Raw genomic sequence first — 26,911 nt, forward strand, 5'->3', positions numbered from 1 at the left:
GAGCTCCGTAGGGGAACTACAATACCCAGCAGCCTCTAGGACTGTGATCACATGACGTGCAGCAGCCAAGCAGCTGCAGGGATAGTGGAGAGGCAGTTGGATATATTTGGCGCGCTCTGCACACCACGCCAGTCCGAATTGGAGCTGAGCAAGAACAGGTAGTGTCCAGGGAGCTGTGCTTTCATGGACTAGGCCTAGTTTACCCCATTAAGCCCCAGGTAGGCCCTAAGAGCCCATAAGATTGTCGGTGCTTCGGGACCCTCAGATAGGGACATTGCCCCTGTAGTTGTATAGTGTCAGGAAAACAGCAAGATGCCACACAGTATTTGCGGCCTGTGGTATGGGACCAGAGGTGCCCCTTTCATCAGTTGGTGGTACCGGGTGCCGGAGCACCCGGCAGGTATCACATCCCAACAAGGGCCCCAACAATAACACACACTTCCTGTGGGTAGCGCTACCGCACACTTTGGGGTGGGTTGGCTCCTGTGGACACCAGGGTGTTTAGGTGCCATGGGCACCTCTGTACTTTGAGGGAACTACACCAAGGTATATAACGTGGTGATTGGACATTGGGTTCCTGTGTGGGTACGGCCCTGCGAGGTCAGCATCATATATGTTACGGTGTTATAGTATTAGCTACGTTCAGTAAACCTGTTACTATATACAAGTATATTGGGTCCTGTGAGGGGGTATCCATTTGTGCTAGAATCCTTCACAGGTGGAGACACTATCACCGGATGAATCAGGTACACCCAAGGCTCCCTGCAGCGGAGGATCAGGTCTCCTGTGAGCCTATCAGGTAAAGCGCACCACACATAGTCATCCTAGTAGTCACCCTAGACATGGGAGAAAGGGTTCTACTTATATATATATATATATATATATATTCAAAATTACAGGTACAAAAGTTTATTTTACAGTCATGAATTTAAGCAATGTAACAAACAAGTATATAAACCATACATATTTTATTAGGCTCTGTTTGATCCACCCCATAACTTATCAAATATAGTGTGTGAAGCAGCTAATGTCTAAAGGTCAAAGGAATTTATTTCATTTTGCTTAATTCACTTAACAATTGTTTGTTATATTAATACTGTTTGTAAAAAAAAATAGCATTAAATGATCAAATATGTAATTCCCCATATGTTAAATGAATGAAAGGTAAGGACGCTAAAATGAAGAAAGATGTATGTGTGTGGTTCATGTGATTAACTATGTATACTTCTTTTTACAACATTGGCTCTTATTCTATAAAGTTAGATAATGCTGATCTGGAGCTATCGCGCAGAAAGCCCTATTGACCTTAGAGAAAACGGACCATAGAGAGTGGATTCATGAACAGCTAGCTGTCATTCCTGGCTTCAGGGTCGGCTAGGAAAATTGCAGGGCTCGGTTCAGTGCAGTTGTGCGGGACCTCTTACCTTCTCCTGCGCGATCTCTTCTTGTCAGTGTCCTTTCTCATGGCGCCGTTATGTCTTGTGGCGTCAGGTTGCCATAACAACGGGATGCCATGTGACGTCATGGGGCATCACATTGACATGGCCCAGTGGCACCACAGGGCGCCGTGTTGCCATGGTATCGGGATGTCATAACGTCACATGATGTCCCATTGTCATAGCAATGTGACACCATTTGACGTTGTGGCACCATGAGGAGGGATATTGACAGTAAGAGATCGTGCATGAGAAGGTAAGAGAGTTACAGAGGCCCCGCGCTCTCCCCCGACAATCAGTTTATTGTGGGGAAGAGCGTGGGGCCTCTTAACTGTGGGGCTAAGTGCAGTGGCACCAACTGCACCGCCAGCAAGCCAGCCCTGAGTTTGATTAGCCGCCATTCTTGCCTCTTTTAATCTCTTTTATTTTTATGATGTTTATAATATGACTTGAGGTCTAACTAGATTGTCCTTTAAAAAATATAATTGAGATGTGTTATCAATTAGAGCCAAATAAGCAGAACTGTACATTAGTTACAGTAAATTACAATATAGTGCCACAGTGCTAAATAGACCCATCCTGCAGTCACTATTGGTAACATAGCAGAAATGTCTAAGCATACAGGAGATTCTGATAATTTGCACACAAGGTTAAAATAGATATTTCACAATGTTTTTAGAATGATAAACTATTTTTATATCTGGTTTTTTTTGTCAAAAGAGCTGAAAATTAATCAGACATTGTCATGACTTTATCTGAGTAATCACAAGTACAAACAAATTCCAATATATACACAGCAGAATGACAGTAAAGTTACGAGGTGTTTGTTTTAAAATAAAATACATTTCAGGCTCAGTGTTTCAGGTTGTCATTGTTTAATAATATGCTGGTAGTACTCTTCAAATCCTCTGTAAAGATAAAAACTAATTGTATTTTTCATATTGCGTGTGAGCATTCCCTGACTCTCCAATGAAGTGCTGAAATCAGTTAGCTGTCAAGTGGTGTCTCAGGAGGGACAGTGATGATTAACCAACAAGCATTTTTAGTTCTGCATCAGTCAGCTCATTCACCTGCATGATCTTCTCCAGATACTCCATGTATCGACTCCTGTCTTGAAGGAATTGAGGTATCCTCATATTGTCCAGCACAGCAAGGTCTTTCAGGCGATCCACATCCTCAAAGGAAACCTTAGAAAATAATAAGTTAATAATTCCAAAGGGGTAAAATGAGGACATGATATATCATCAAAATAGGATTGCTATTTTATAATTGATTTGTTTATTGATGACCTTGACATTGCATTACCTTGATACCTCACACTAATCTTGCCTTTGTTTTAGGGTTCCTAGATGTCAGTACCACTAAGTTCCAGTCTGAGTTTATGGGTCAGACCTTTTGAAAGCTAACTCTTAGCTAATTGTGTCTTTCCATGACAGTGGTTACTCCTGGAGAAGACTTCGAGGACAGTCATGTGTAGCATCCCGTATCAATGGGATTGGCCTCCGTGGGAAAACATTTTATGTGTATAATAATTATTATACTCCCTTTTCAGCTGTTTGGCTAATGATGATACCATATACCCTTCCTAAATTGTTTTATTAAAAGATGGTAGAAAAGAAGAAGATTGTCAATTTGCTTGACTCTGCTTGTCTGACTACCAATTTGTGGCCTATTTATCTTACTCATTCGGCACTACCGCCTAGCCTACTGCGTTTCTTTCCCTTACACTAACTATGCAAAGAGTATTTATTGGGTTAAGGTGTTAGGCCCACATATGACCAAAGTGGCCAACTGACAGTGATATGTTTAGTAGTCTAAGGTGTCAGTCCCATATAGGACTAAATTGACCAAACGACAGTGATCCCCGGAAGATGTGAAAGACCAGAAAAGACAAGTCTTGGAGCTGATTCTACTTTTGGGTCCATTACATGGGAAACAGGGAAAACCCATATGGCATCAGCTTTGCCTCTACCATTAGTATATTTTGGTCCTAGGGGGGAATTCCGCTTTAAACTAAATGGATCAACAAAAGATCCAATTCATTTTAAACACTTGCAGAAAGAACAAAAGAGTTTAAAGCAAACTATGATGTTAGAAAAAAATATTATATTTACACCATCATAGTAACACGAAAGATGCAAGCAGCATGCTAACGTTTTGATGCCAACAGGCACCTTTCTCAAGGGCTGCATGTGATGACTGAGGAAATATAATATTTTTTCTAACTTCATGCTGTGCTTTAAACTTTTCTGTTCTTTTTGCATATTGTTCTATTCTGTTTAACCAGGGATGGTTTTTTTTCAAGCACCCATCCAGCAAAATTGGACATTTTCTCTATATTGAGTGCAGTCCCAATACACCTTTTTGTATAAACACATGCGGCACACATGAGCAAAACAAACTAGGTTATCTAAATAAAACCACCTTACATTCTGCAAAGAACCTAAAAGGTGATTTTATTTTATTTTACTCTTGTGGCTCATGAAACCCCCCTTTGTCCCCAAACCACCGTAACTAATTACCAATATTTCCATGTCACAATTCTGAATCTAATAATAGTTAACAGAATAAAATACAATATTAATGAAAATTATCCAAATCATCATGCCACAACGTTGTATGTTTGTACCAAATAAGTAAACATGGGAAGGACCCAGTTACCATTATTTGGAGTCAGGAAGGAATTTCTTTTCCCCCTTATGAACAGTGGTGGATTTATAATTTTGCCGCCCTTAGGCTCACGCTGACAGCGGGGGCAGCCCACTCCTGTAGCGTAGTGGCGTCATGTGATGCCGCATTGTTATGGCAACGCGTCATCATGCAACGTCACAGTGTCATTTGACGTTGGGTCAACATGACGTTGCAGGAGGTGGACCGCTCCAGAGAAGGTAAGACTCCCTTTTCAACACACACACAATAATTGCTGACCCCCAAAATTACTACCCCCAAAAAAATTGCCGTTCTAGGCTATAGCCTAGTCAGCCTTGTGGGAGATCCGCCTCTGCTTATGAGACAGCAAATATACAAATATAGGATAAGTATCAGTTGTCTAAATTTAACATAGGTTGAACTTAATGGACATATGTCTCTTTTCAACCTCATCTACTATTTACAGTAACTATGTATGCAGATTTTAAGTCCTAAGGGTAAAAATTCTGATTGATGTTTCAACTTCTGATCTAAAGCTGTACAGGTGAATTTCAATTCGAATGTGCAGCATATGCAACCTGCAACCTGTTCTGTGCTTTACTTTTCAGGAGTTAGCATTTGTCATTAAATCATACCTTTCCCATGGATGTTAACAGGTGGAAATCTATAGTTTCTCTGTGCCTCAGAATCCGAAGGATGCCGTCTAGATACACTTGATCTTTACTGAAGCAACCTGAGTGGGTCAAGAGAAGTACAGATAAAAATCCTAGAAGTATTGCAAGGCGAAAACCACGTCTTCATGCTATTTCAGTCTTGTACTTGTTTCCAATCCCAATACATTCAGATTCACAATAGTCCTGCACTTCTATGGAATACAGAGACTTGTCCAGGAGTAAGTACAAATCGCATTACACCATGGAGGTGTGTTGGCAATACTGAGTTTGCTTTGGCCTGATTATTTAAATTCTTAGAAAATAAATGGTAACAATAACGGTGTCTTTCTATTTCATACTTTTTAGATATTGATCCTCCCAGTTATCAAAATATGATGGTAAAATGAGGTGTAGAGTACAACTAGTTTATTATTTTCACACCCCGAGTACTACAAACATACAATTCCCCTTTACTTTTAACAAAAGGTATTTATTTTAAAGAGCTTTGCTCAATGTTTAATAAATGTAGAACGTATTTAAATTGGGCAATGTGAAACAATATATTTAATAAATGATGCTACTGTATGTCATAAAATACCCTCCTGTGCTGGAAGGCCTTACTGTCCATTCACTTGTATAAGCCATATGGTGTCTTCCAGCAACAGAAGGTTTTGTTTTTAATGGCATAGCACCACTTAGTAAATATGGACAAGAATCCCTACTTTTTACCGGCCCTCCCATTAATTTAACTAGAATGTGTATTTACTGAATTTACCTGGCTGAGATGTGTCAGTCCAGCCCCTCTTAGCTCGAACACAGTAGTCCCACCTGGTGTTTGGGTCCTTGACAAAACTCCCTATGTCTTGGAAGAGTTTACTGAAGGACATGCAGCTGGCTTGATAAACAGTGTAATAGAGAAGGGCAGCTCTCCACAGGAAGGGGTCCTTGCGGAACAAGACACTATGAATGCTTGCAAGGCCTTCTTCTGTTGGATTAACTGGTTTCAGTCCATACTTTTTACGACCATTGCTGTTACACCATGGCTGCTGGTTGTTGTTCATTGCTCTAAAGTAATGCGTCCCTGCATAGAAATAAATACAGATGTACTCATGGGAATGCTATTGCTTTTTTACTGGTCCTAGAAAAGATGGTATGTTTTATTCACACAACTATCCTCCAAGTAATGTGGGTGAAGATTAGAACGCCAAATAACAAAGTAACATGGACCTGTGAACTGTCATGAGTCTGCTATGAAAGATATGAATACAATCAGAGTGCACCCTGCAATTTGGATCCTGCGTCTACTTCACTCTGTGAGTAATAACCAAGACTAGGAGACCCAATCACTTACACAACCATCCTAGTGTTGAGCAAGGCTTTGCATGTTAAACAATACTTCACATGATAAAATAAAGGTAGAGGAAACACTTGACAAGTGTGCAAAGTAGCCATTGGAGAAAAAAAATCTCTTCATTCCCAATGACAATACAAAAGTCACCAGTTTGCTGTAAAATTCGGTAACAAAATTTAATAAACTGCAAAGTGTGCCTACAACATGTATGGTTTTTTTTTTTTAATCAAAGTGGAAACTGCTCCATGGTGAAACAGGGAACGTGGTCTTCAGCTAATGCAAGCTGAGTGCAGGAACTAAGCAGAGGATCAGCTGTGAAAGGATTCTAAAGGTAAGTTCTAAAGGTACTTAGATGATTCAACACTGTCCGACTACTCCCCTTACTTTCCTCATTGATGGCTTTCCACCCTACTTTTCACATGAAGATCACTGCACTCCTTTAACACAAACAATGAAGGGAGAGAAGATATGCATGATCAAACATAATTAAAAAATCACTGATTACTTTTATTATAATAGTAAATTTTAATACAAGTAATCAGTGATTTTTTGTTTTGTTTGATCATGCATTTCTTCTCCCCCTTCATCTATATCTATATATGTATATATATATATATATGTAGCAGGGTACCCTCCCTTGCCTCCTCCCTGGCAGTGGTCTCGTCACTTGGGAGGGTTTGTGTGAGTTGCTTCGGCCATGTTGCAGTTGGCGCAGCCCCATACATATGGACCGTGTATGAGGCAGCGGCCATCTTGAGGTTGGCGCTGCAGGAAGATGAGGTCCTCGCTGTTCAGGATTTCCTCCGTGGACTGGAGGCGGCGTGCTCAGTCCTGACGGAGCCGGCAAAGGGAGAGGTAGTGTCCAGGGAGCTAGTCAAGCCCCCTGGACTAGGCCAGACCTTTTACCCCGTATTACCTTACCTTTGGAGTATTGTAGGGCTGGCCAGTAGTTAGGGACCTGCCCTTTAGGTGTAAGAACCAGTGAAGCAGATGGAACCGCAGCGGAGGATTCCCCGGGCCTGGTGGAATGGCCGCGCAGTGCTACCGAACATAAGGAGAGAGGGGATTGTGTCGGATGACCTGCATCATGGGATCACGGATGCGGCCTATCTGAGGAAATACCCTGGTGTACACGAGTAACCAGGAAGGTACCCACGTGCACCAATGCTATGCGCAGGAGGTGCCCTCACACTGACTTTAGGTGTTGCCTTGATGGACACCTTGCACCTTTAGGTGCCTGTGACAGGGTGAAGTCAGCCACTAACAGTTATGCCTGGGAGACATATGTCTGAGTGCTTCATCCAGCACTCAGAGGGTTAACCCAGGAGGAAGGGTTGAGTAATCAGAAGGGAGCCAACACACCTGACAACCAGCATGACATATAAGGAAGTCATTACTGGTAGTCAGGTGGCTCTCTCAGAAACTATCCTAGACAAGCTGCTATGCAGACGGATGCACAACTAAGCTCTAAAGTCACAGTAAGAACTGTTCACATTATTTTTCTGACAGTTTTGATATATACTTATGGTTTGGTTATGGATTAGCCAGCCTGATAGATAGGCTTGCAGTGTTAGTAAGCTCTCCCAATGTGGAGCAGGATTTCTTTTGCTGCTATATTTTGTGTTGCCTAAAAGGGAGGGTGTGCCCAAATGTTACGTTCTACTGTGGAGAAATAAAACCACTTAACATTTATTTTAAACCTGAAACTCCACGTGTGGACTATTGACTGACCTCGCCTAGAGGCCATCCTGCCACAGTGCCCAAGGGATATTGTGCGCCCATATATATTGGGGGGAACTGTATTGCTATTACTGTGTCGGTTATTGCTATTACTGTGTGTGTGTGTACTGTATTGCGGGGAATGCTATGGGACCATAGTAAAGTGTGTTGCATATACATTGTTTTGGATTGTACTTCCGTACACACCGGAAGTGACGTACCGCAACGGAGAACACACTGGAGGTGATCCCTACAGCACTACGGTGTATAGGGGGCAAACAACGGCGGCGCAGTGATCGAGCCTGTCTCCCAACAGTACCACGGTATAGAGCGGATGAAAACGGAGGCGCGGTGAGCGAGCCTGTCTCTGGAGGTGATCCCAACACTATCACGGTGTGGAGCGGACAAGCAGCTGCGGTGCGGTGAGCGGTGGCCACATCCTGACACTCCTGAGTCACTTGTTATAGTGCCAAATGCTTGTGTTTTTATATTGTAAGTGCGCATTTTTAAACTACATCATAAAGTTATCCTTTTTATATTGACCTGCACCATGGAGATTTCTTTTTACCCTTCCATGTTACCATCTACCTGATTCATGAATGTGAGAGGTATCCTGACTACACCTAGACGATACTACAGATTCCACAGATCCTGTCACTGCCCTTACCTTACTGCTATCCTGTGAGTAGGCTGCACACGAGAGCCAAGTTTCCTCACACATTGTTACACTGTAACATACAGTCTGCACTTAGTTTGTGTTTTCTCTGTTGTTTTTTTCGTTTATGCTCCCGCTGGGTTGTGAGAACATATATCGATCATCTGGGACCAGTGAAGACAGTCCCTTCCAGAGGGTTTGAGCAGGGGTTACAACTTTATATACATGTGTTTTCTGCACTATTATTTGTCACTTAAATTCACGCACTTGATTATCATAAGCATATAATATATTTATTCACTTATAGATTGGTGATCACTAGTATTGTTTCAGCGCCTATTTTTACACTATCACCTTGTCACATCCATGTTGCCAAAGACATAGGTCATTACACTCATCTCATATTACTGGACCTCTCTGCAGCATTTGATACAGTGGATCACCCTCTACTACTTCACATTCTCCGTACTCTTGGTATTCGTAACAAAGCTCTATCCTGGATCTCCTCTTACCTCTATCACCGTAATTTCAGTGTCTCTTTTGCCAACAACTCCTCCTCTATCGATCTCTCTGTGGGGGTACCCTAGGGCTCTATCCTGGGACCTCTTCTTTTTTCTCTTTACACACTATCCCTAGGTGACCTAATCACATCTCTTGAGTTCAAATATCACCTCTATGCTAATGACACAAAAATTTACTTTTCAACTCCTGACCTTACACCTGCTGTACAGACTAAAGTTTCTGAATGCCTTTCTACTAAAGATGCAGCTACGAGTATTCTAACACTGCTTTGAAAAATCTGGGGCAATCTCGCAGTAATGCTACAACATTTCTCTGATATTTCTGCAGAAAGACTAATGGCCCATCAGATTAACACAGCAGGGATCCCTGGTCAATTTGAATGGGACTGCTAGGGACCCCCGCTGTGTTAATCCGATGGGCCATTAGTCTGTCTGCACAAATGTCACAGAAATGTTGCAGCATTACTCGCGTATTGCCCCAGATTTTCCAAGGCAAGTGTTTGGATACTCGTGGCTGCACTTGTATATCATCCTGGATTGCCCTCCGCCGACTTAAACTTAACATGGCAAAAACAGAGCTCCTCATACTTCCTCCCAAAACTGGCCCTACTACCTCCTTCCACATTACTATTGGAAGTACTATCATTCACCCAGTACCAGAAGCACGCTGCCTAGGGGTCACACTCGTCTCCTCTCTCACATTCTCCTCACACATTCAAAAGGTAGCTAAAACCTTTAGTTTTTTCCTCCGCAATATTACAAAGATACGCCCTTTCCTCTGTTGCTCCACTGCTAAAACTCTGACATAGGCCCTCATTCTCTCCCGTCTCAATTACTGTAACCTCCTGCTGTCCGGCCTTCCTGCCTCTCACCTGTCTCCCCTACAATCTATACTAAATGCAGCTACCAGAATAACTCTACTCTTTCCTAAATCTGTCTCGGCGTCTCCCCTACAGAAATCCCTCTCCTGGCTTCCTATCAAATCTCGTATCACACACTCAATTCTCCTCCTCACTTTCAAAACTTTACACTCTTCTGCTTCTCCTCACATCTCAGCCCTAATTTCTCGCTATACACCATCCCGACTCTTGCATTCTGCTCAAGGATGTCTTCTCTCTACCCCTTCTGTAACCAAAGCCCTCTCTTGCCTTAAACCTTTCTCACTGATGGCCCCACACCTCTGTTATGTTCTTCCCCTTAATATCCGAGTAGCACCCTCTCTATCCACCTTTAAGACCCACCTTAAACCACACCTGCTTAACAACGCATATGAGTAGCTCCATGGCTGATAATTAACACCTCATACATAAACCTTGGCCCCTTGCAGACGCACTTAGTAGAACACCCTCCTACTGTCTCTATGCGTTCTTCCTACCTACCACTTAGATTGTAAGCTCTTTGGAGCAGGGACTCCTTTTCATAAATGTTACTTTATGTCTGAAGCACTTCTTCTCATGTGTTATTTGTTATTTATATAATTGTCACATGTATTACTGATGTAAAGTGCTATGTACATTAAAGGCGCTATATAAATAAAAACAAGTAACACCAAACGTGATATTGTGCAGTGCTCTCACACACAATACAAGTAAATAAGAGTGGATCAGTGAAAAAATATATATGGGTGAGAGTTGCACAAAACCTCTGGTGAGGACTTGTTTCTGATAGTCCTCTTCTTCAATCACAACTCCACAAAAGTCCAGAGGGAGCAAGGTCACCCCCCAAAAAAAGAGAAAAGATAATATAGTGTACACTGTTGTAAAGTGAGTGATGTATAGCTAGAATCGTGGCTCATATGTCAGCCCACTTACAGAAAGATGAAAATAATATAGCCTTCTCCAAACAGTGGTTTGTCAGCTTCTTTCGTATTTAGAGTAGTGTGGCTATTCCCTCAGGGTAAAAACGAGAGAAGAGACATAGTGCAATCCAATAAAAACACTTCAATACTTTTTTGCATGACCAAGCTCTACAAATCTCAGTTTAAGTCTTTCTAAGGAGAAATTGCTGTGGCAGGTAGGACGTTTATAGAGATATTCAGCATAATATTGGGATGAACAAGTGGCTCAGCGGCAACAACACTGGTGAACCAGGTTCGAATCCCAAGTCACCTTTTCTCTCTATGCTTCAAGTATGAAAAATTAGATTATAAGCTCTTTTGGTGAGGCACTCTGTACAGTATTGCATAATGAAAAAAACTATTATTATTGTTATCGTATAATGCTTATATGGAGGAGAAAAGTGTAACATTATTTCCCCTCAGCCCTACAATGCTGCTCTAAGCTTCAGTGCATAACATTCCACGCAAGAACAGTACCTATTTCATGCTTGAGCATTCCCTCCAGCCACTGTTCTCGTGCCGTTGAGATGTTGATCGTCAGTGTTGGACGACCATTCACCACAGTCATGGAGGCTCGAGAAAGTAAATCCTCGGTGACGTGAACAACAATCTGAAGGAGAGAGAAACAGAAAATATTTGCTGTTGCACCTTCCTTGAATAAGGTCAACATTTCTTTTTTGGATTGAGCCATTTGGTTTATGTGCTTAGTCTAAGTCACTGAGACAACTGTGTCATTTTATCAAGACACAAGTTGGGATGCCATCACGCAAATAATAATGCATGTAGCATCCCTACTCTGTAGTGAAATTATGCAGGGTATCTTGCCTTTTTCTTTATTGCACCACCTACCTCACCCAGACAACCTTCTTTCTCCATGTATTTCCTCACTTGATGCCATATACGACTTTTTGGGAGAAGATTGCCTCCTGTGGCCCGCTCGAATTTTTCATAGTTTCCATACTTCTCAAGTGCCCTGAGCATAATATTAATGGCCTGTAAAAAAAACAAGCACGAAAATTTCAGTGCGGTCTCGTGTGTAGACACTTACATCAAAGGAACACCAAGAACACAGTTATCCTTCGATCTTACTTTAAAAAAACTATATCTTTTCAAATTCATCTTTTGCCTTCCGAACATCATACACACATTGTATTCCTACAATAGAATCTGTTATCGCAGACCAAGGCCACAGACTAAGGCTGAGGCTCCAGTACCTCCGCTGCACGTGCGCAGCCGATTCCCCGGTCTGCAGGGAGCTGCAGACCAAAAGACCGGGGGGGGGGGGGGGGCGTGGCGGGGGAGTGACGGGGCCCTTTAGTTTAGCTGATAAAACCAGGGTTTGACTCACTTTTGCACATACCCTTAATTACTCATTGTTTGTCTAATTCATACATCATTTTGTTTCAAAAGACATGGAATTGGTTAATATAAACCCTACTGGATATTTAAGAACAGACTGGTTTAAATTCAAGGTTATCATGGAAAAACTATGGAATTTCATTATCATGCGGTTCACAAACTTTTTCTCGCCACTGCATTGTGTAACTTGCCCAATGTCACACAGAGAGCTGGCACCGAGATTTGAACAAGGTGCAGCTGCTCCCAGTATGCCTTTCCTTCAGCTCTCATATTAATTTCTTGTTGTTGTGGAGATATATTCATAGCATTATGTTCCACTGACACCAATAATATTAGCTTTGTTGCCTTGTTTCTATAGAGCATTTCTAACCCTTTTAGAATACGTGCCATGGTGAAAACACTGTTCTGTTTTGATCAACAGGGAAGACACTAACAGTGCTGCAGAGCGCTTAAAAGAAATAAATACAAAATGCAAACAGGTGGAACTTGACACCGGGATAGTGCCGGCTTAATGGCGGTGCTGTCGGTGTGAATGCACCTGGCCCCACGCTCTTCCCCGGCCCAACTTCCATAATCAAAGTTTCAATGGTGTGGTGGTTAAATTAATCACCACAATAATTAAAATGTGATCACGTCTTAACGTGATGCAAGGGCAGGCAAGAGGCACGGCGCATCACGTGATGTCATCAGGTGACATTGCGTCATCAAGGCATCACGGCGTTGCATGGTAGCAGTAGGAGATGCCGACATCGGAGACGATAAGAGGTCCCTTATACTGTGCACCGGGCCCCACCATACTCCCAGCCGGCTCTGCCTATTTAACACTTGTAAATCAAGAGACCAGTAATCTCAATTAGCATGCACTTTTATTTTAAGGGGAGCTTTATCATTAAGGCATAAGAAGCAAAGAATAAGAAGCAGAAAGTGACCCACTGTGAGTGCTCATTTGTATATCATTACCCAGAATCCTTGGCTGTAGGTGGAACCCCTGTATGCTGAGTGAATATGGGGGGCATGACTTGCCTGCGGCACGTGAATGTGCTCAGAAGTGTTCTTTATCACAACATAAAAACAGTCACCTTCAACTGAAACCAAGGTCAGCCTAACAGCTTCACAAGTTCCTTCTTAGCTGTAAAGATTATTTTTGTAAAGAACGTAACAATCTAATTGGTTTCCTTAAACAAGTATAATCACCATTTCTTTCGAAATTAAGTTTATGGGCCACAAATCCATTTTCTTCGGGGGCCTCTGAATAGGGAGTGTTTGTGGAGAGCTTCCGGTTGCCGCCCTGTCGTTATGGAAGAGTCAATACAGATAAAGGAAGGGGGAAATATAGGGGATCTGAACAAGCTCTTGTTGAAAACACAATTTAACAATTACGTCATGGGAGGTGGTCTTTTTAAGACAGCAAGGAGATATCAGACAAAAGGGAGCAGCAGTGGTGGAACTACCGTCCCGCTACATCCCGCAACGTAGGGGGGCGACAGCTGCAGGAGGACCAGCCGGCCAGCGCTGGAAGTTGGGTCCAACAAGAGGTCGGACCTAACTTGAGAGTCTGGCTGCTGGGACCTCTGCTTGCAGTAGGGCCTCTGCTTTCTACAGGGCCTGATTCCCCCCCCCTGGCTATGTCCTGTTCAGTGCAGGAAGTTGGGACCACATTTGCCCTGCATGGTGCAAGTTTCACAGACGCTGGACTAGAGGCCTCCCCCCACCATACAGGTAAAATTATTGGGGGTTGATTGCATGTGAGAGAGGGGGGTTGAGTGTGAGAGAAGGGGGAGTGGAGTATGAGAGAGGAGGGGCTATGTGTGAGAGACAGAGGTGGACTAGGTGTGAGAGAGAGGGAGATTGAGTGTGAGAGAGTGAGGGGTGGATTACATTTGAGAGGGGGTGGAGTGTGAGAGGGGCTGGATTGAGTGTGAGAAAGTGGGGGATTGATTGAGAGGGGGGATTGAGCGTAAAAGAGAGAGGGGATTGAGCAAGTGGGATTGAGTGAGATAGAAGGGGGAGATTAGGAGAGGGAGCGACGGATGAGAGAGGAGGAGGTAGGCCACATTTTTTTGCAGGGGGGGGGGGCCCAAACATTTTAGTTATGCCACTGTAGAGCAGACAGGGGAAATCAGACCTCTTTCATGTCTCAGCTCACCAAATTTACAAACTAACGTAAAACTTAAAAAAAAAAATATATATATTCAGTGTTCGACAAACCTATACATTTGCTCGCCCCGGGCGAGTGGATTTAACATCGTGGCGAGCTTCTATTGGCCCAAGCAGCACACGTTTGGTACTAGGTGGCAAGTAGATTTTTTTGTGTGGCGAGTAGATTTTTTGGTGATTTGTCGACCACTGTATATATTTATACTTGCCCAGAATTTATTGAACCTGTTATTGTAATTGTAAAGTACACTTGGGCCCTAGGTTGAACTACCCTTTTAACCCATTAATTATCAGAGAAATATGTTGCAGGCAGGCACTTCTGGCAGCAAAAGTGTTAAAAAGATGCAATCGTACTTAAGATAAAAAAAATTATACAGGGCCATATTGACTAATTCCGGTACTATTCCACAAGGCACTTTCCAGTGTTGGAAGGCACCATATGACCCATTAACTTGAATAGTCTGTAAGGTGTCTTGTAGCATAGCACAACTTTGCCAATATGGGCCAAAATCTTTTATTATTATATTTATTTATATATATTTGATCAATATTCCTCAAAGCAACTGATCACATATTTAATTGTAAAATACTTCAGTATCTATTTGACTGATTTAGAGAACTATTATTGATGCAACATATTACAAAGTATTGTCACTGTGATTTTAAGTAATATGGAACTCACCGATGATCACACTAACATACTTGCCTCTCCTATAGTTTGCATTTTTTATTCAGATTTTATATTTATGTTATTATGATGTGCAGAGGCAAACATTTAGTTCAAAGTGTGTGAATATCTATTAAACATGTCCTGAATTATTCAGATTATTAAAGGCGCAGTTCGCCCTAGGACCAAAGTTTCCTAATGACAGTGACATGTTTAAGGCTACGGCCCCAGTTTGCCCGCGACGGGGTGCCTGGCGGCGCTCGTTACCTGAGTCAGTTCGACCTGGTGGACTTCAGGCAACTCGCGATGGGGAGGCGTGGTGGGGGAGCGGCGGGGGGCAGCCATGATGTCACGCGGTTGGTTCGCCCTCATTGGCTGAAAAGTCGATGTGATGTGCCCAGTGCTCCGTTGACACAAGAAAAGACAAAATTCTTTTAAAAATTTGGTCGCGCATCGCGCATTGTGCAGGGGCGCACACGCAGCTACTGGGTCGGCCCCATAGTGGCCCGTAACTTGTGTGCGCCACGCACGGTGTCACCGTCGCGGCCGCGGTCACTGGGGACCTAGCTTAAGGAGTTAAGGGTAACTCAAGCCATTTTTACCACTGTCGTCAGACAACTATAAGTAATTTTTTAATATTTTTTTTTAATGTTTGTTGTAAAGACAAGGGCTGCCAGCAGAAACCTCGGGATCCAGGACAAAATCACAGGAGCAGCCCCTCCCTTCCCCCCACTCCTCCCCCCCTTCCCCCCTGCCCCTGGGTTCCTGAGGGGAGAACGAGATATGGACCTGGGGGTGTTTGGACCTGGGGGAGGGGAGGAGAAAGGGGAAAGATTGAGAGGGGGGAGAGAGAGAGAGATGGAGATGGGAGGAAGAGGGGGAGAGAAGAGAATGAGGGGATAGGGAGGGGGGAAGACAGAGAGAGGGAGAGAAGGGAAAGAGAGAGAGAGAGGGGGGAAGAGACAAAGGGGGCAGAGAGAGAGAGAGAGAGAGAGAGTTGGGAGAATAGAGAGTGAGAGGCAAAGAGAAAGGGGAGGAGAGAGGGGGTGATAAGGGGAGGAGAGAGAGGGGATGATAAGGGGAGGAGAGAGGGAGGAGGAAGGGATAGGGAGGGGGGAAGAGAGAGAGGGGGAGAGAGGGGGAAAAGAGAGAGGGGGGGGAAGAGGCAAAAGGGGCAGAGGGAGAGAGTTGGGAGAAGAGACAGGGAGAGGCGAAGAGAAAGGGGAGGAGGGATAAGGGATGATAAGGGGAGGAGAGAGGGAGGAGGAGAGGAGCCTACCTACAGCCCTGGAGGACTGAGGGGGCCTGCAGAGCTGCCTATCAGGGGATGCCTCCCTTCCTCTGGCCGACAGCATGCTGCCTCAGACAGGCACCACCAAGGACAGCCTCCAGCAGGCCTTATTTGATGCCAGTGGATGTTCAACATGAGTTTTTGTAGAGGCTCTCACTTCCTTCTTCTCTTCTCTTCTCTGTACCTCCTTATGTTTTTTTTTTTTTGCCTTATGGTAGGACAGGGGTCTCCAAACTCAGTCCTCAAGGGCAGCCAACAGGCCGGCTTTTATGGCTATACCAGTTTCAGCACAGGTGGCTCAATCAGTGGCTAAGTCTTTGAGGACTGAGTTTGGAGATCCCTGTGATAGGAGAAATGTAGAGAAATCCCTTGATTGACAAATACTCCCCCATTCAGAGGCCCCAAAGAAAAATAAATAGTGTTTATTTTCCAGAGAAACAATAGTAGACAAATCTTTGCTTTCGGCATGGTTATATTTATAACTAGCCCATAAACTACATTCTGTAAATCATGTTATCAGGGATTGCACTTTTAAATGCAAATACATAATCCCTCAGAAAGTCAGAAAGTTGTTTATATGCAATCTTGCCTTTGTCATATCCCTAAGCAAATCCCACTGTGTTTGCATAATAACGATACTAATGTGGTTAAACTGGCTGAACTGGCTGTGAGATCATCTACATGTTGGTTTGTGATAACTCTTTGCACAATACAAAAGTAAGTAAAAAAACCACAATGAATAATTACATAGTTCAATGTCATTTTTCATTATATCTTCTTTTGAGATTCATAAACTTCAGCATTCAAGTTGGCAGATAAAGAAATAGTGTTTCCTCAATAATACTCAAGGATATATGGTATTCAATATTCAAGTTCTAACATGTGTTCTCCAAGATGGTAACCCATGACTCTTTGCTTCTTTGTTGGATTCTTTCTTCTCTACTAGTATTCTGCTAAATCTTTATACAGAGAATTCCCTATTCTGAGTGTTACTTTCTGTATAAGGCCTTACCATGTCTTTGTCTATCTGGCATATTTTATGAATAGCATTTTTCATATAAGGAAGCAGACCTTGTCTGACTTTCAGAGAGCTAGAATCATAAGTCCGAAATTGTCAGAGATCCTTTCTTACCAGCAGCTGTCATTATACCCTTTCCAGTTACTGTACCTTTAGTAAGGGGATGGGGGGGGGGGGGGGGGGGAGACTATAGAATTTCTAAAAAATACACGAAATAAATAAAGAAATGCAGATGGAAATGTTTCATGTAGAAGAGATTATGAACTGTGATATCACAAAAGAGTTTGGGAAAAGATTGCAAAAATTCTCCAAAGCATTTGGTGATATTTACCATATAGTACCATATTTACTAAGAAGTCTTCTGCTGTAAGATACCTACCGGCGTTAAAAGACACTTTATCTTACAGCAATTGAGTTGAATGGGCGGTTATCTGACAGAGGACTGCTTATGGTCAACAAAATATAATAACAGAATAATATTCTTAATATCAACCTAGACAAATAATCTATGCTTTTTTTCCAGCGGAACATGTAGATTATAAATCTAGCCATAGTTTCATGGTATTTTTCCCGCATAATACAGATATTTCAGCCCACGTGCTACAAAAACGATTTTTGTTCAATTTTCTTTTAAAAGTCAAGTGAATATGTAATTGCATCAATTCTTCATTCGATGTCACAAATACCAGCGGTGCGCATGCGGTTGCAGAGGCCCCGCGCTCTTCCCCAAGGCATTTAAATTAAATGCCGGGGGATTGCGTGTGGCCTCTTTAACTTCACTTGCCTCGTCTCCGGCGATGTGTTTCCGTGGCAACGCAGAGTCCAAAGAAGCCGCAGGTTCGCGTGGCGTTGCCATGGCCACGTGACGTCACGTGACACCGCAGCGTCATTTGACGCCGGAGACATAGTAAATAAATAAACAACAAACATAGAAAAATCAATTCTATTTTGCCATGCTAATATTAAAAATATTCTGCAAATACTCTTTTAAGACAAGGACCAATAGGACCAATGGGGGACTGCAATGTTAGTCACTACCTGCATAAAAAGGTAGAAATTAGAGTGTCATGACATACCCCTGAGGAAGCCTATGGTGAAACGTGTAGGGTTTGTGTTTCTAACCTTTGTGAACCTTTGGAGGATCCGTAGAGAGGAGTTACCAATTCCATCCACCCATACAGAATAGGACGTTCATACAGCCTCACACAAGCACGCAGAACACATGACCAAGAAGTGCCAGAGACAGATGGAGGAGATCGGCATCAATAATATCGCTGAAGCTGATGCCGAGGTACCGCCAGGAATAGCTTTGCCTAAACATCACAACTAGACAGGTCGACCACCAGAGGAACGTCTCGAGGACTGGATACAAAGAAACTGCTAGCAACAGAGTCTACCAAGCCGTGCAAACATAGAGGGTAACTACACCCCACTAAGGTATGAGCTATTCCATTTGACCCTATGTGAGTTTTTCATTCTACACTTATACAATCCACCTGTGAGAGACTATAAATGACATATTGCTGATACTGTGCAATCCCAAAATTGGAGTTGAAGATCCATATATAGGATTAACTCTATTGAGGAGAGACAGTATATTTGGGTATATGGGGGAAAGCAATTAAACCTCCCAGCAACAGCAGCCACTCTTTAAACAACAAGAGATTCAGTGTCTTTCTCCATATAATCAAATACATCATATGTAACCAGGAGGACTCTCAACACATTACCTCATAAATTGGTATATATACCACCACTAAGGATAAATGGGGCTTTTATCATTGTTTTATTGTTCATGCAATGTTGTGTTTTTTATTTAGGTTCTTACATTGAACATTCATACAGTTAAATTACAAAGTTTTTTTTTTTAGAAATAAATGTATATTTTTTGACCAAACATATTGCTGTCCTTGTAGGTCCTTTTCGGCTTTTTCCACTGAGGAATATATTAATAGTGTTATCCATACGCCGGAGTATTTCCTGTTTCCACTATTTTCTGGGGGCTTAGAAAACCCCATCCTCTCATTGGCTGCAAGACAATTTTGACTTAATATTGGGAAACTCCTATAAATCATTTATAATATTTGGGCATGCTATTTTGGGCTTCCTGGCCCACCTTCAACTCCAGTAATCTCATCAACTAGGTCTGGGGCCGCATGCAAAGACCAGGACGATTGTTCCTATTCAGACTAGCTGGCATCTCTCTGATTGGGACAGGGGTATAAATACTCCTTCTCCCCAGCCTCAACTGAGTCATTCTGGACCTGATATCCTTTGTGAAGGCTGTGTGCTGACAGAGCTTAAAGAGCTGACAGGGAGTCAGCAGAAGGGAACAGGGAGACTCAGTGCAGGGGTCTGGAGCATCCAGTGGCACTGTGGTCTGTGTGTGCAGCGTCGGCCTGAGCTGTATGGAGTGAAGCAATGGCGGGGAATTAAAAACTGCTAGCTAGCAGAGAGCAAGGCAGTGATGCACATACAACCAAGGACAGCAGCACAAATTTGGAACGTGTATCGGGGTAAGCTTCTGGACAAAGGTCCTCTGCACCTAGGGCTTTAAGTTGTTCCCCCAGGTTTGTGTGTGTGTCATGTACCATTCCCTGTGTTCCCGATGCCGGTCGCAGAGACCCAAGCGACCAACCCCCTTCTCCTAGTTGGAGCAGCACCCCAGGTCACCGCAGTCGGTCTTGGTCCCACAGACGTCAGCATCAAGCACCTCTGACCAGTGATCATTGGGCACTGGATGCATGCTGGAATGCTCGACTCCGGTGCTGCTCTCATTCTGGTTCGAACGCAAAAAGATGTTGACCAAGGTCAAATAAGTTCCTTTTTAGCACGCACTCATGGTGCAACAATAATGAATAGTAGGGAGGATATAGTAATCCTTAGAGGAGCCTAACTGATGCCAGTCACCCACAAAAGGCAGGGCTATATGGCGACAGGACGTCTAACCTGTTAAAATGAAAACAATAAATGTTTATTAGGATATCAATACGCCGAAACAAGTGAAAAGTATGTAAAAGTGAATTCAAACTTAGAATAAAATATTTTTCAAGCTGGGAGGTGCTAGTGCGGTTAGTGATAGTGCTGGCTAGTAATGACAGGGTTAAATGCACAGCGAACCAAATGCTCTTGTCACGCTCTAATGTAGCCCTCCATAAATCACTATAAAGTAGCTGGATGGCAAATGGTGTCATACAATAAAGTTGCAAAATGTATCACACCATAATTGGCTCAGTAATGATAGGACAAATAGGCAATAGTAAGCACTGTATGTATAACATCCATATATATCCCACCATCAACCACAGACGGCAGCTCAGTGTAATGTGTAACACACTAAAGTAGCAGGCTGAGTACACAATAATACAACTATGTTGCAAATAGTACCAAGGGATCACAGAAAGGCTATGAGTAGCCGTGAATAATACAAACGTATCTGCTGCCTTTGCTGCTGTGAGGATGTGGACGCTACAACCGCTGACTAACACCAGACCTCATGCGGACGCCACCGACGTGACGTCACAGCACCCGACGATCGTTTCGTGTCGACACTTCTTCAGGGGGGAGGGGCTACACACTCAAGTGTCCATGCGCCTAATATACCCTCTAGTGAGAGGGAGGAGCAAACAGTAAGGGCTAATCTCTGGTGTTGCCTGTCTGTAATTAACAGACACGGCTTGTTGCTCTGTGCTGTATCTACCCACAAATGGGGAGGAGGGGGGTTATTTCCACACAGATGAGGGGGTTATTTAAGGGAGACAGTGTATCATGTAATTAGGTAGATATAGCAATACAGTGTGAATGAATGCATAAATAACCAAACAAATCAGTTATTTTAAAGTTACACACAAAGTGGCATATTGAGCATGATAATAGTCTTGATACAGATGAAACATCAAGATATACATGACACTAGTAGTAGCATGTGTGCATAGGCTTAAGGTCCAGATGAACATGATGTAGGGGATAAATGTATAAGGTAATAAAACCACTATAGTAGAGCGCACCAGGGTTGTGGAAATGCGATATTGTGTATAGTCCACCCCTAGGGGTCAAAACGGGTTTCTGATGGTAAAGAGGTATATATATATACACACCTGAATCCCACTACCCAAAATTATAGGAAGTATTAATGTAGCAAACAAAGATGTTATCAGAAACAGCACATTGTGGATGATAATAAGTGGTAGAACCGGCTCTAAACAAACATATGTTGAGATGTCACTGATGATTTCGTGGAGGGTAAGTATATGCATAATGAAGGTATGTTGGGGTTGGATCGCAAAGTATTGGATTATGTATCCATGGGTACAGGTGAATTACTGGTGTAGAACTGTGCTACTCTGGTTCGGCCCGATATGGTCGGTCCAGACCACCTTGTACCCCGGGAGGGGAGTCAGTGAAGACGTCCGGGTCGGACTACTGGGGTGCGCTCTTCCACGGCCGTCCTCTACCACCCTGCTCCACTTACACGGTCCTCCATCCTCTTCTCCCGCTGCCACTTGCCGTCCGCCCCATCTTCCACCATTCGCCATCCCCTTCTGCCCTCATTGCCTATCTGAAGGCTGATGTCTCCCCTATAAGTTTCTAAAGGAGACACCCTTTCAATATTTTGGGAGATGTTCTTAAAAAGACCCTCTCCCATGCGTAATTTTTAGCTGGTGCAGCACCACAGCAAAACTTTAAGGTCAGTAACTCCTATAACAGGTAGAACTAAAGAGATTAATAAGCAGTGTTGTGCCATAGGAGATCTTCAGTCTATTTATTTAAAAAATCTTGGCGATGTCTTGCGGTGCCAAAATTTATATTATTTCACAGTACAATTTACTGCGATTGGCTCAATTTGGTATTAGGAGTGACTGCCCTTCCTGGAGCATGAAACAGGTCATGTATGAAAGGAAAAACCCGGGCACTGCGGATTTCTGCATAGAAAATGTATTAGCCAATAGTTGACGTTTTGGCCTCAAGGGCCTTTCTCAAAAGTAAATGGCATAATGGCATAATGATGCCATTTGCTTTTGAGAAAGGCCCTTGAGGCCGAAACGTCAACTATTGGCTAATACATTTTCTATGCAGAGATCCGCAGTGCCCGGGTTTTTCCTTTCATACATGATATCGGGAGTACCTAGCAGAGATTCCTGAACCAGGAGCACCGGTATTTATATCATTTTTTTCCTTCAAACAGGTCACCACTTAAGGTAGCTATTTCTGAAAGTCACATAGCATGTTATCTATATTTAATGGACGTAGATTGGATTATTGATAATGCTTCACTTTAGGAAGTAGGAAAAATTGCATCAAGACTTTGTCCGAGCAACTTTATCTGCCCCTACCCTGAAACAGCAAACGTTAGTATCTACTTAATGGGGTTCATTGTGCCTGGAAATTTTCTATGTTTCAAATTATAGTAAATTATTATTTAGACTTTACCTGTTTCAGAAATCTGTCAGAGGCATGGCTGTGCTTGGCTAAGACATTTGGCGGGGCAGGGTTGGCGTATTCAAACTGAGGGTTGTAAGTAAACTCTGACTTGAAAAACTTGATCTTCTCTTTCTCCACATTGGAAGGCTTTATGGCGTTTAGTATACAAAATTTTCTCCCAGACAGATCTTCTTTCACTTCAGTTTTTGACACCTGAGGCTCTTTTGACTTTGTCAGGTTAGATAAATAATGCTTTTTGCTGGCTTTGGTTTTAGGCTTGTCTGTGAGTCCAATGCCGTTTCCTGCCACTGAGATGCTATGTGAATACTTAGCGCTGGTGGCTCTAGTGTTGGCGATGAAGATAGGTAGATTCCTTTTGGTGCAGAACCAGGCACTGCTCAGTGAGGGAGCTCTGATCTGATGGTATTTCTTGCTCCGTGTGGTACTGGATTCTTTGCTAGACCTTCTGCGCTTTTTGTTTTGGCCTGGTGACTGCTTTTGAGAGTGTTGCTTCTTCTCCTCTTTGCTTTGAAGAAGGACATTGTAGTTGCTGGTTCCTGTTGTGAAAGTGTCCCTCAGGATAGCCATGGAAAGTCCATGCACACTTTTTCCAGTCTCTGGGCCCAGCTTCTCCTCCACACTTAGGACTGATTTCCTAGAATGTTCCTCCTTAGGCCAATGAAGTTTTTCTGCAACAACCAAATGTGAACAAATTATACTTAGTCGGAACAACAACCAAAATAAATCTATGGGTGGAGAAGTATCAAGGCAATATGGAACATAACTGATGCATATAAAACAATATATACATCCTACATCTCTAAGTGTCAATGTATCAAAGTAACTTTTTTTCATCTGTACCCTATATCCCGCAGTCTATAAAGTGGGGCTTTCCATAGTAGGAGTTAGAAACCGAGAGATTGGCAGCAGTTAAGAGCCACTTGGCTTGTGTAGTCTGCCAATTCGATTGTAAGCTCCTCGGAGCAGTGACTCCCTTTCCAAAATGTTACTGTTATGTCTGAAGCACTTCTCCCCTTTATTATTTATATTATTTGTTATCTATATGATTGTCACGTGTATTACTGCTGTGAAGCACTATTTACATTAATGGTGCTATATAAATAAAGACATACAGAAGAGACCACGACTATTCTAAAGCTTGCCTTAAACTAGCCCGGTTACATTCTGGGTATGTGCTGGGTGTAACCTGGCTAGTTTAAGGCAAGTTTAAGGCCTTTCTGCCTTGACTAATGACCCATAGGATTAACAAAGCAGGGGTCCCTGGCAGTCCCATTCAGTTTGAATGGAACTGCCAGGGACCCCCGCTGTTAATCTGATGGGTCATTAATCAATGCAGAAATGCTGGGTCTAGTTTAAGGCATGTATTCAGCATGTACCTGGGTGTACCTGGGTCTTTTTGGAGATTGCCACTGGTTTGTGTTAGAATAGTTGCAGTCTCTGCTGTACATACATAAATCCTGCCATATGATGTGAAACCTCAAACCCTATGAGGTCCTTGGCTTTCTTTCATATTTAGGATCCCCTTGTGTTGAGTTAGAGTGGGGTTACATTGAGGTACATCTATCAAAGATTTATCAATGTCCCAATACTTTTAATGGGGTTTATCGTGTGACAGCCAAGAGATATTGATAAATAGACCCCATTATGTTTGACGGCATGTATCAAATTCGGTGTCATTCATACTGTACATCATATAAACGTGCACACTATCATTCCCATATGCTGTAATGGTATTGCTATCCGATCCCTAAACCAGAATTTGGTGAGGCTCTCGTTTTCTCCGGCAGCAGAGAAGTAGCTGCCATGTACAAGTACGATTCAGCTACTCTTGCTGCAAAGAAAATGACCATCACTTGTAGGCTTAATTTGCTTGTGTAAGTGTGGCCCGAGCATGCATAGTGACAAAGACCAACACTCAATGTGGTGAGAAGAGGGTGGTGCAACATTAACAATTAATTCATTTCTGTTCACTTGAAATGAAAGTACTCTTTTTAAATATTCAGTGCTGTATTTTCTTCTATTCTTATTAAAAATCCTATAATATATACACATAATCATTTGGCAGGAAAATATTATTTGTATCCAAGAAAATGTAAAAAGGCCAAAATTACTACAGTACCAGAATATATCACTGGAGTATTGCACAGTTGTGACAGTGAGATAGTATTAGGGATTATGGATTATCACGACCTTTACATTAACATACCTTTAGTATTACTACTTACTTTTACACCATTTCCTTTATAGAAGGCTTCACTATCTCTTTACAGAAAATTGGATTTATTTGGAAAAAGACACACTAATATGGTTTTAGAAAATATGTACATAACCATTTCTTAAACTGAAGCTAATGGACGTTTCGGTGGGTAGTGCCCCGATTGTCACTGACATAATTAATGAATATCTCACTTTGGCCCAGGTCCACAGAGCTACAGTACGTTATTGATGTAACGAGGCGCTGTCTTACGTTAATGTACCGCTCAGTGATAACTAGTATCTTCAAATCCCAGAGAGGGCATTAAGTTACCTAGAACGGATGTTGGTGCTAATGATATGCACAGGAGGTGTTCCTACTAATAACGCATATCCACAGAGATCCGTTTAAGTTAACGCAGGGATTTAATGAGGTGTTAGTAAGGTCATAGGTAAACTTGTGTTACTCCCATCCAGATCCTGAAATCTGTATTTTACAGGGTGTGGATGAGTATAAGACCACAGTTAGGTATGATTTAACCAACAGCGTTATTTACAAGATTATTTCCCTTGCTTTTTTTTTTTTTTTTTTTTTTTAACTTTAAACACCTATTCAGGGTCTGGATAAGTGTAACACCATCTTTGGATAATACAGGGTTAATGCCATGTTATTTGAAGCCAACACGGCAGTGTTAACTTAACATGGCGTTAGACCTATGTTAATTAGATAACTAACCTCCGTTGTTTTTGTATATCATTAGCTTTGTGGATTCACGTTATCCTCCGGGAGCATACTGTTCCTTACTGATTTTGATAACAAGACGTTATGAGTCCGGGATAGTGGAGCTCTGTGAATCTGGGCCGGTGTCTTAAATGTGACTTTGACCATAGACTCAAGTAAGGGCCAAATCCACCAGGGCTCATAATGGGACATTACTTAAATCAGTAAGGGACATTTTCCCTGAGGTTAACAAATATCTACCAAGCTAATTATATACAAAAAATAATGGGTTTTGCTGGAGAGGAGAGAGAGAAATAGTTTCAATTTAGCTCATTTCCCAGGTATCTCTGATGTATCTCAGGTATCTCTCACTCTTCATGTGTTGACATAACCTTATGTTAGTTAACGCATACCTAAAGGTGACATAACTCACAACCATACCCGGAAATAGAGAGTCCTATATCAGTAAAGTGCCCATTTGCTTACATACCTCCCCAAAGACTCTATTTCAGGGTCTGGATGGGGAGTTATGCCACCTTTAGGTATGACTTAACTAGCATAAGGTTAAGTCTCTGCGTTAACCTTATCATACTCTATGGATATGCACTGTTAGGGAGAATGCCTCCTTTGCATCTCATTATGAATTATAGTTAATGTAATGTAAAGCAACAAAACATAACGTGACGTTAACTTAGGTTAATGTCACAGTGGAGTCACTTAACAGAGCTTTGTGGATTTGACACAGAGAGGTTAGGCAATTCTTACCCCTAAAATTGAAGGTGTTCGTTCAGTGACAGGAAAATTGACTAGACCCTCACGTGTCTACCCCTGCATATTTATAATTAGACATACACAATGTTAGAAAGGCCCACAATATTATATATGTATATATTAATTTGTTTGACTTGGAGTGATACTGAGAAAGTGACCTCAAGTATACAACAGTAAACAACAGTCTAAGTGCACATCCAATATGACAAATTATTTCGTTAATTGCTGTTTTTTTTCTGTGCATTTTTCTTTTCATAATATATCCTTGCATATTTATGTACAGAAGTCTCTTGTACAGGTCAAATGGACTGAGCCACAAGACAAGGAAGGGGGGAAAAAAGCCATCTCAAATGTTAAAGAAAGGTAAAGGGCTCAGAGTTAGGTAGAAAGTAAGTCTCTGCACTAATGTGTGTTTATTCAAATTCAGCACTGACCTTGATTGCAAATCAGAAATGATCAACAACATGTCTG

The 26,911-nt window shown here is 42.4% G+C and overlaps 1 protein-coding gene across 4 annotated transcripts in view; it reads right to left on the reverse strand.

The window, feature by feature from the left end:
- Nucleotides 1–901: 901 nt before the first annotated feature.
- MATCAP2 (microtubule associated tyrosine carboxypeptidase 2) overlaps nucleotides 902–26,911 on the reverse strand; it is an 82,968-nt gene continuing 56,958 nt past the window's right edge. For 3 of the 4 annotated variants that reach the window (XM_075586622.1, XM_075586623.1, XM_075586621.1), the window contains 6 exons: nucleotides 22,744–23,423; nucleotides 11,671–11,814; nucleotides 11,299–11,431; nucleotides 5,514–5,819; nucleotides 4,721–4,818; nucleotides 902–2,623 (listed from right to left, as the gene is read on the reverse strand). In XM_075586622.1, coding sequence (XP_075442737.1) covers nucleotides 2,462–2,623; nucleotides 4,721–4,818; nucleotides 5,514–5,819; nucleotides 11,299–11,431; nucleotides 11,671–11,814; nucleotides 22,744–23,423 — 1,523 coding nt within the window. In that variant the 3' untranslated portion in view covers nucleotides 902–2,461. The remainder of the gene's footprint in view (nucleotides 2,624–4,720; nucleotides 4,819–5,513; nucleotides 5,820–11,298; nucleotides 11,432–11,670; nucleotides 11,815–22,743; nucleotides 23,424–26,911) is intronic. The other variant, XM_075586624.1, reaches the window with a different exon arrangement.

Source organism: Ascaphus truei, chromosome 2, assembly GCF_040206685.1.
Source record: "Ascaphus truei isolate aAscTru1 chromosome 2, aAscTru1.hap1, whole genome shotgun sequence".
Taxonomy (NCBI): Eukaryota; Metazoa; Chordata; class Amphibia; order Anura; family Ascaphidae; genus Ascaphus; species Ascaphus truei.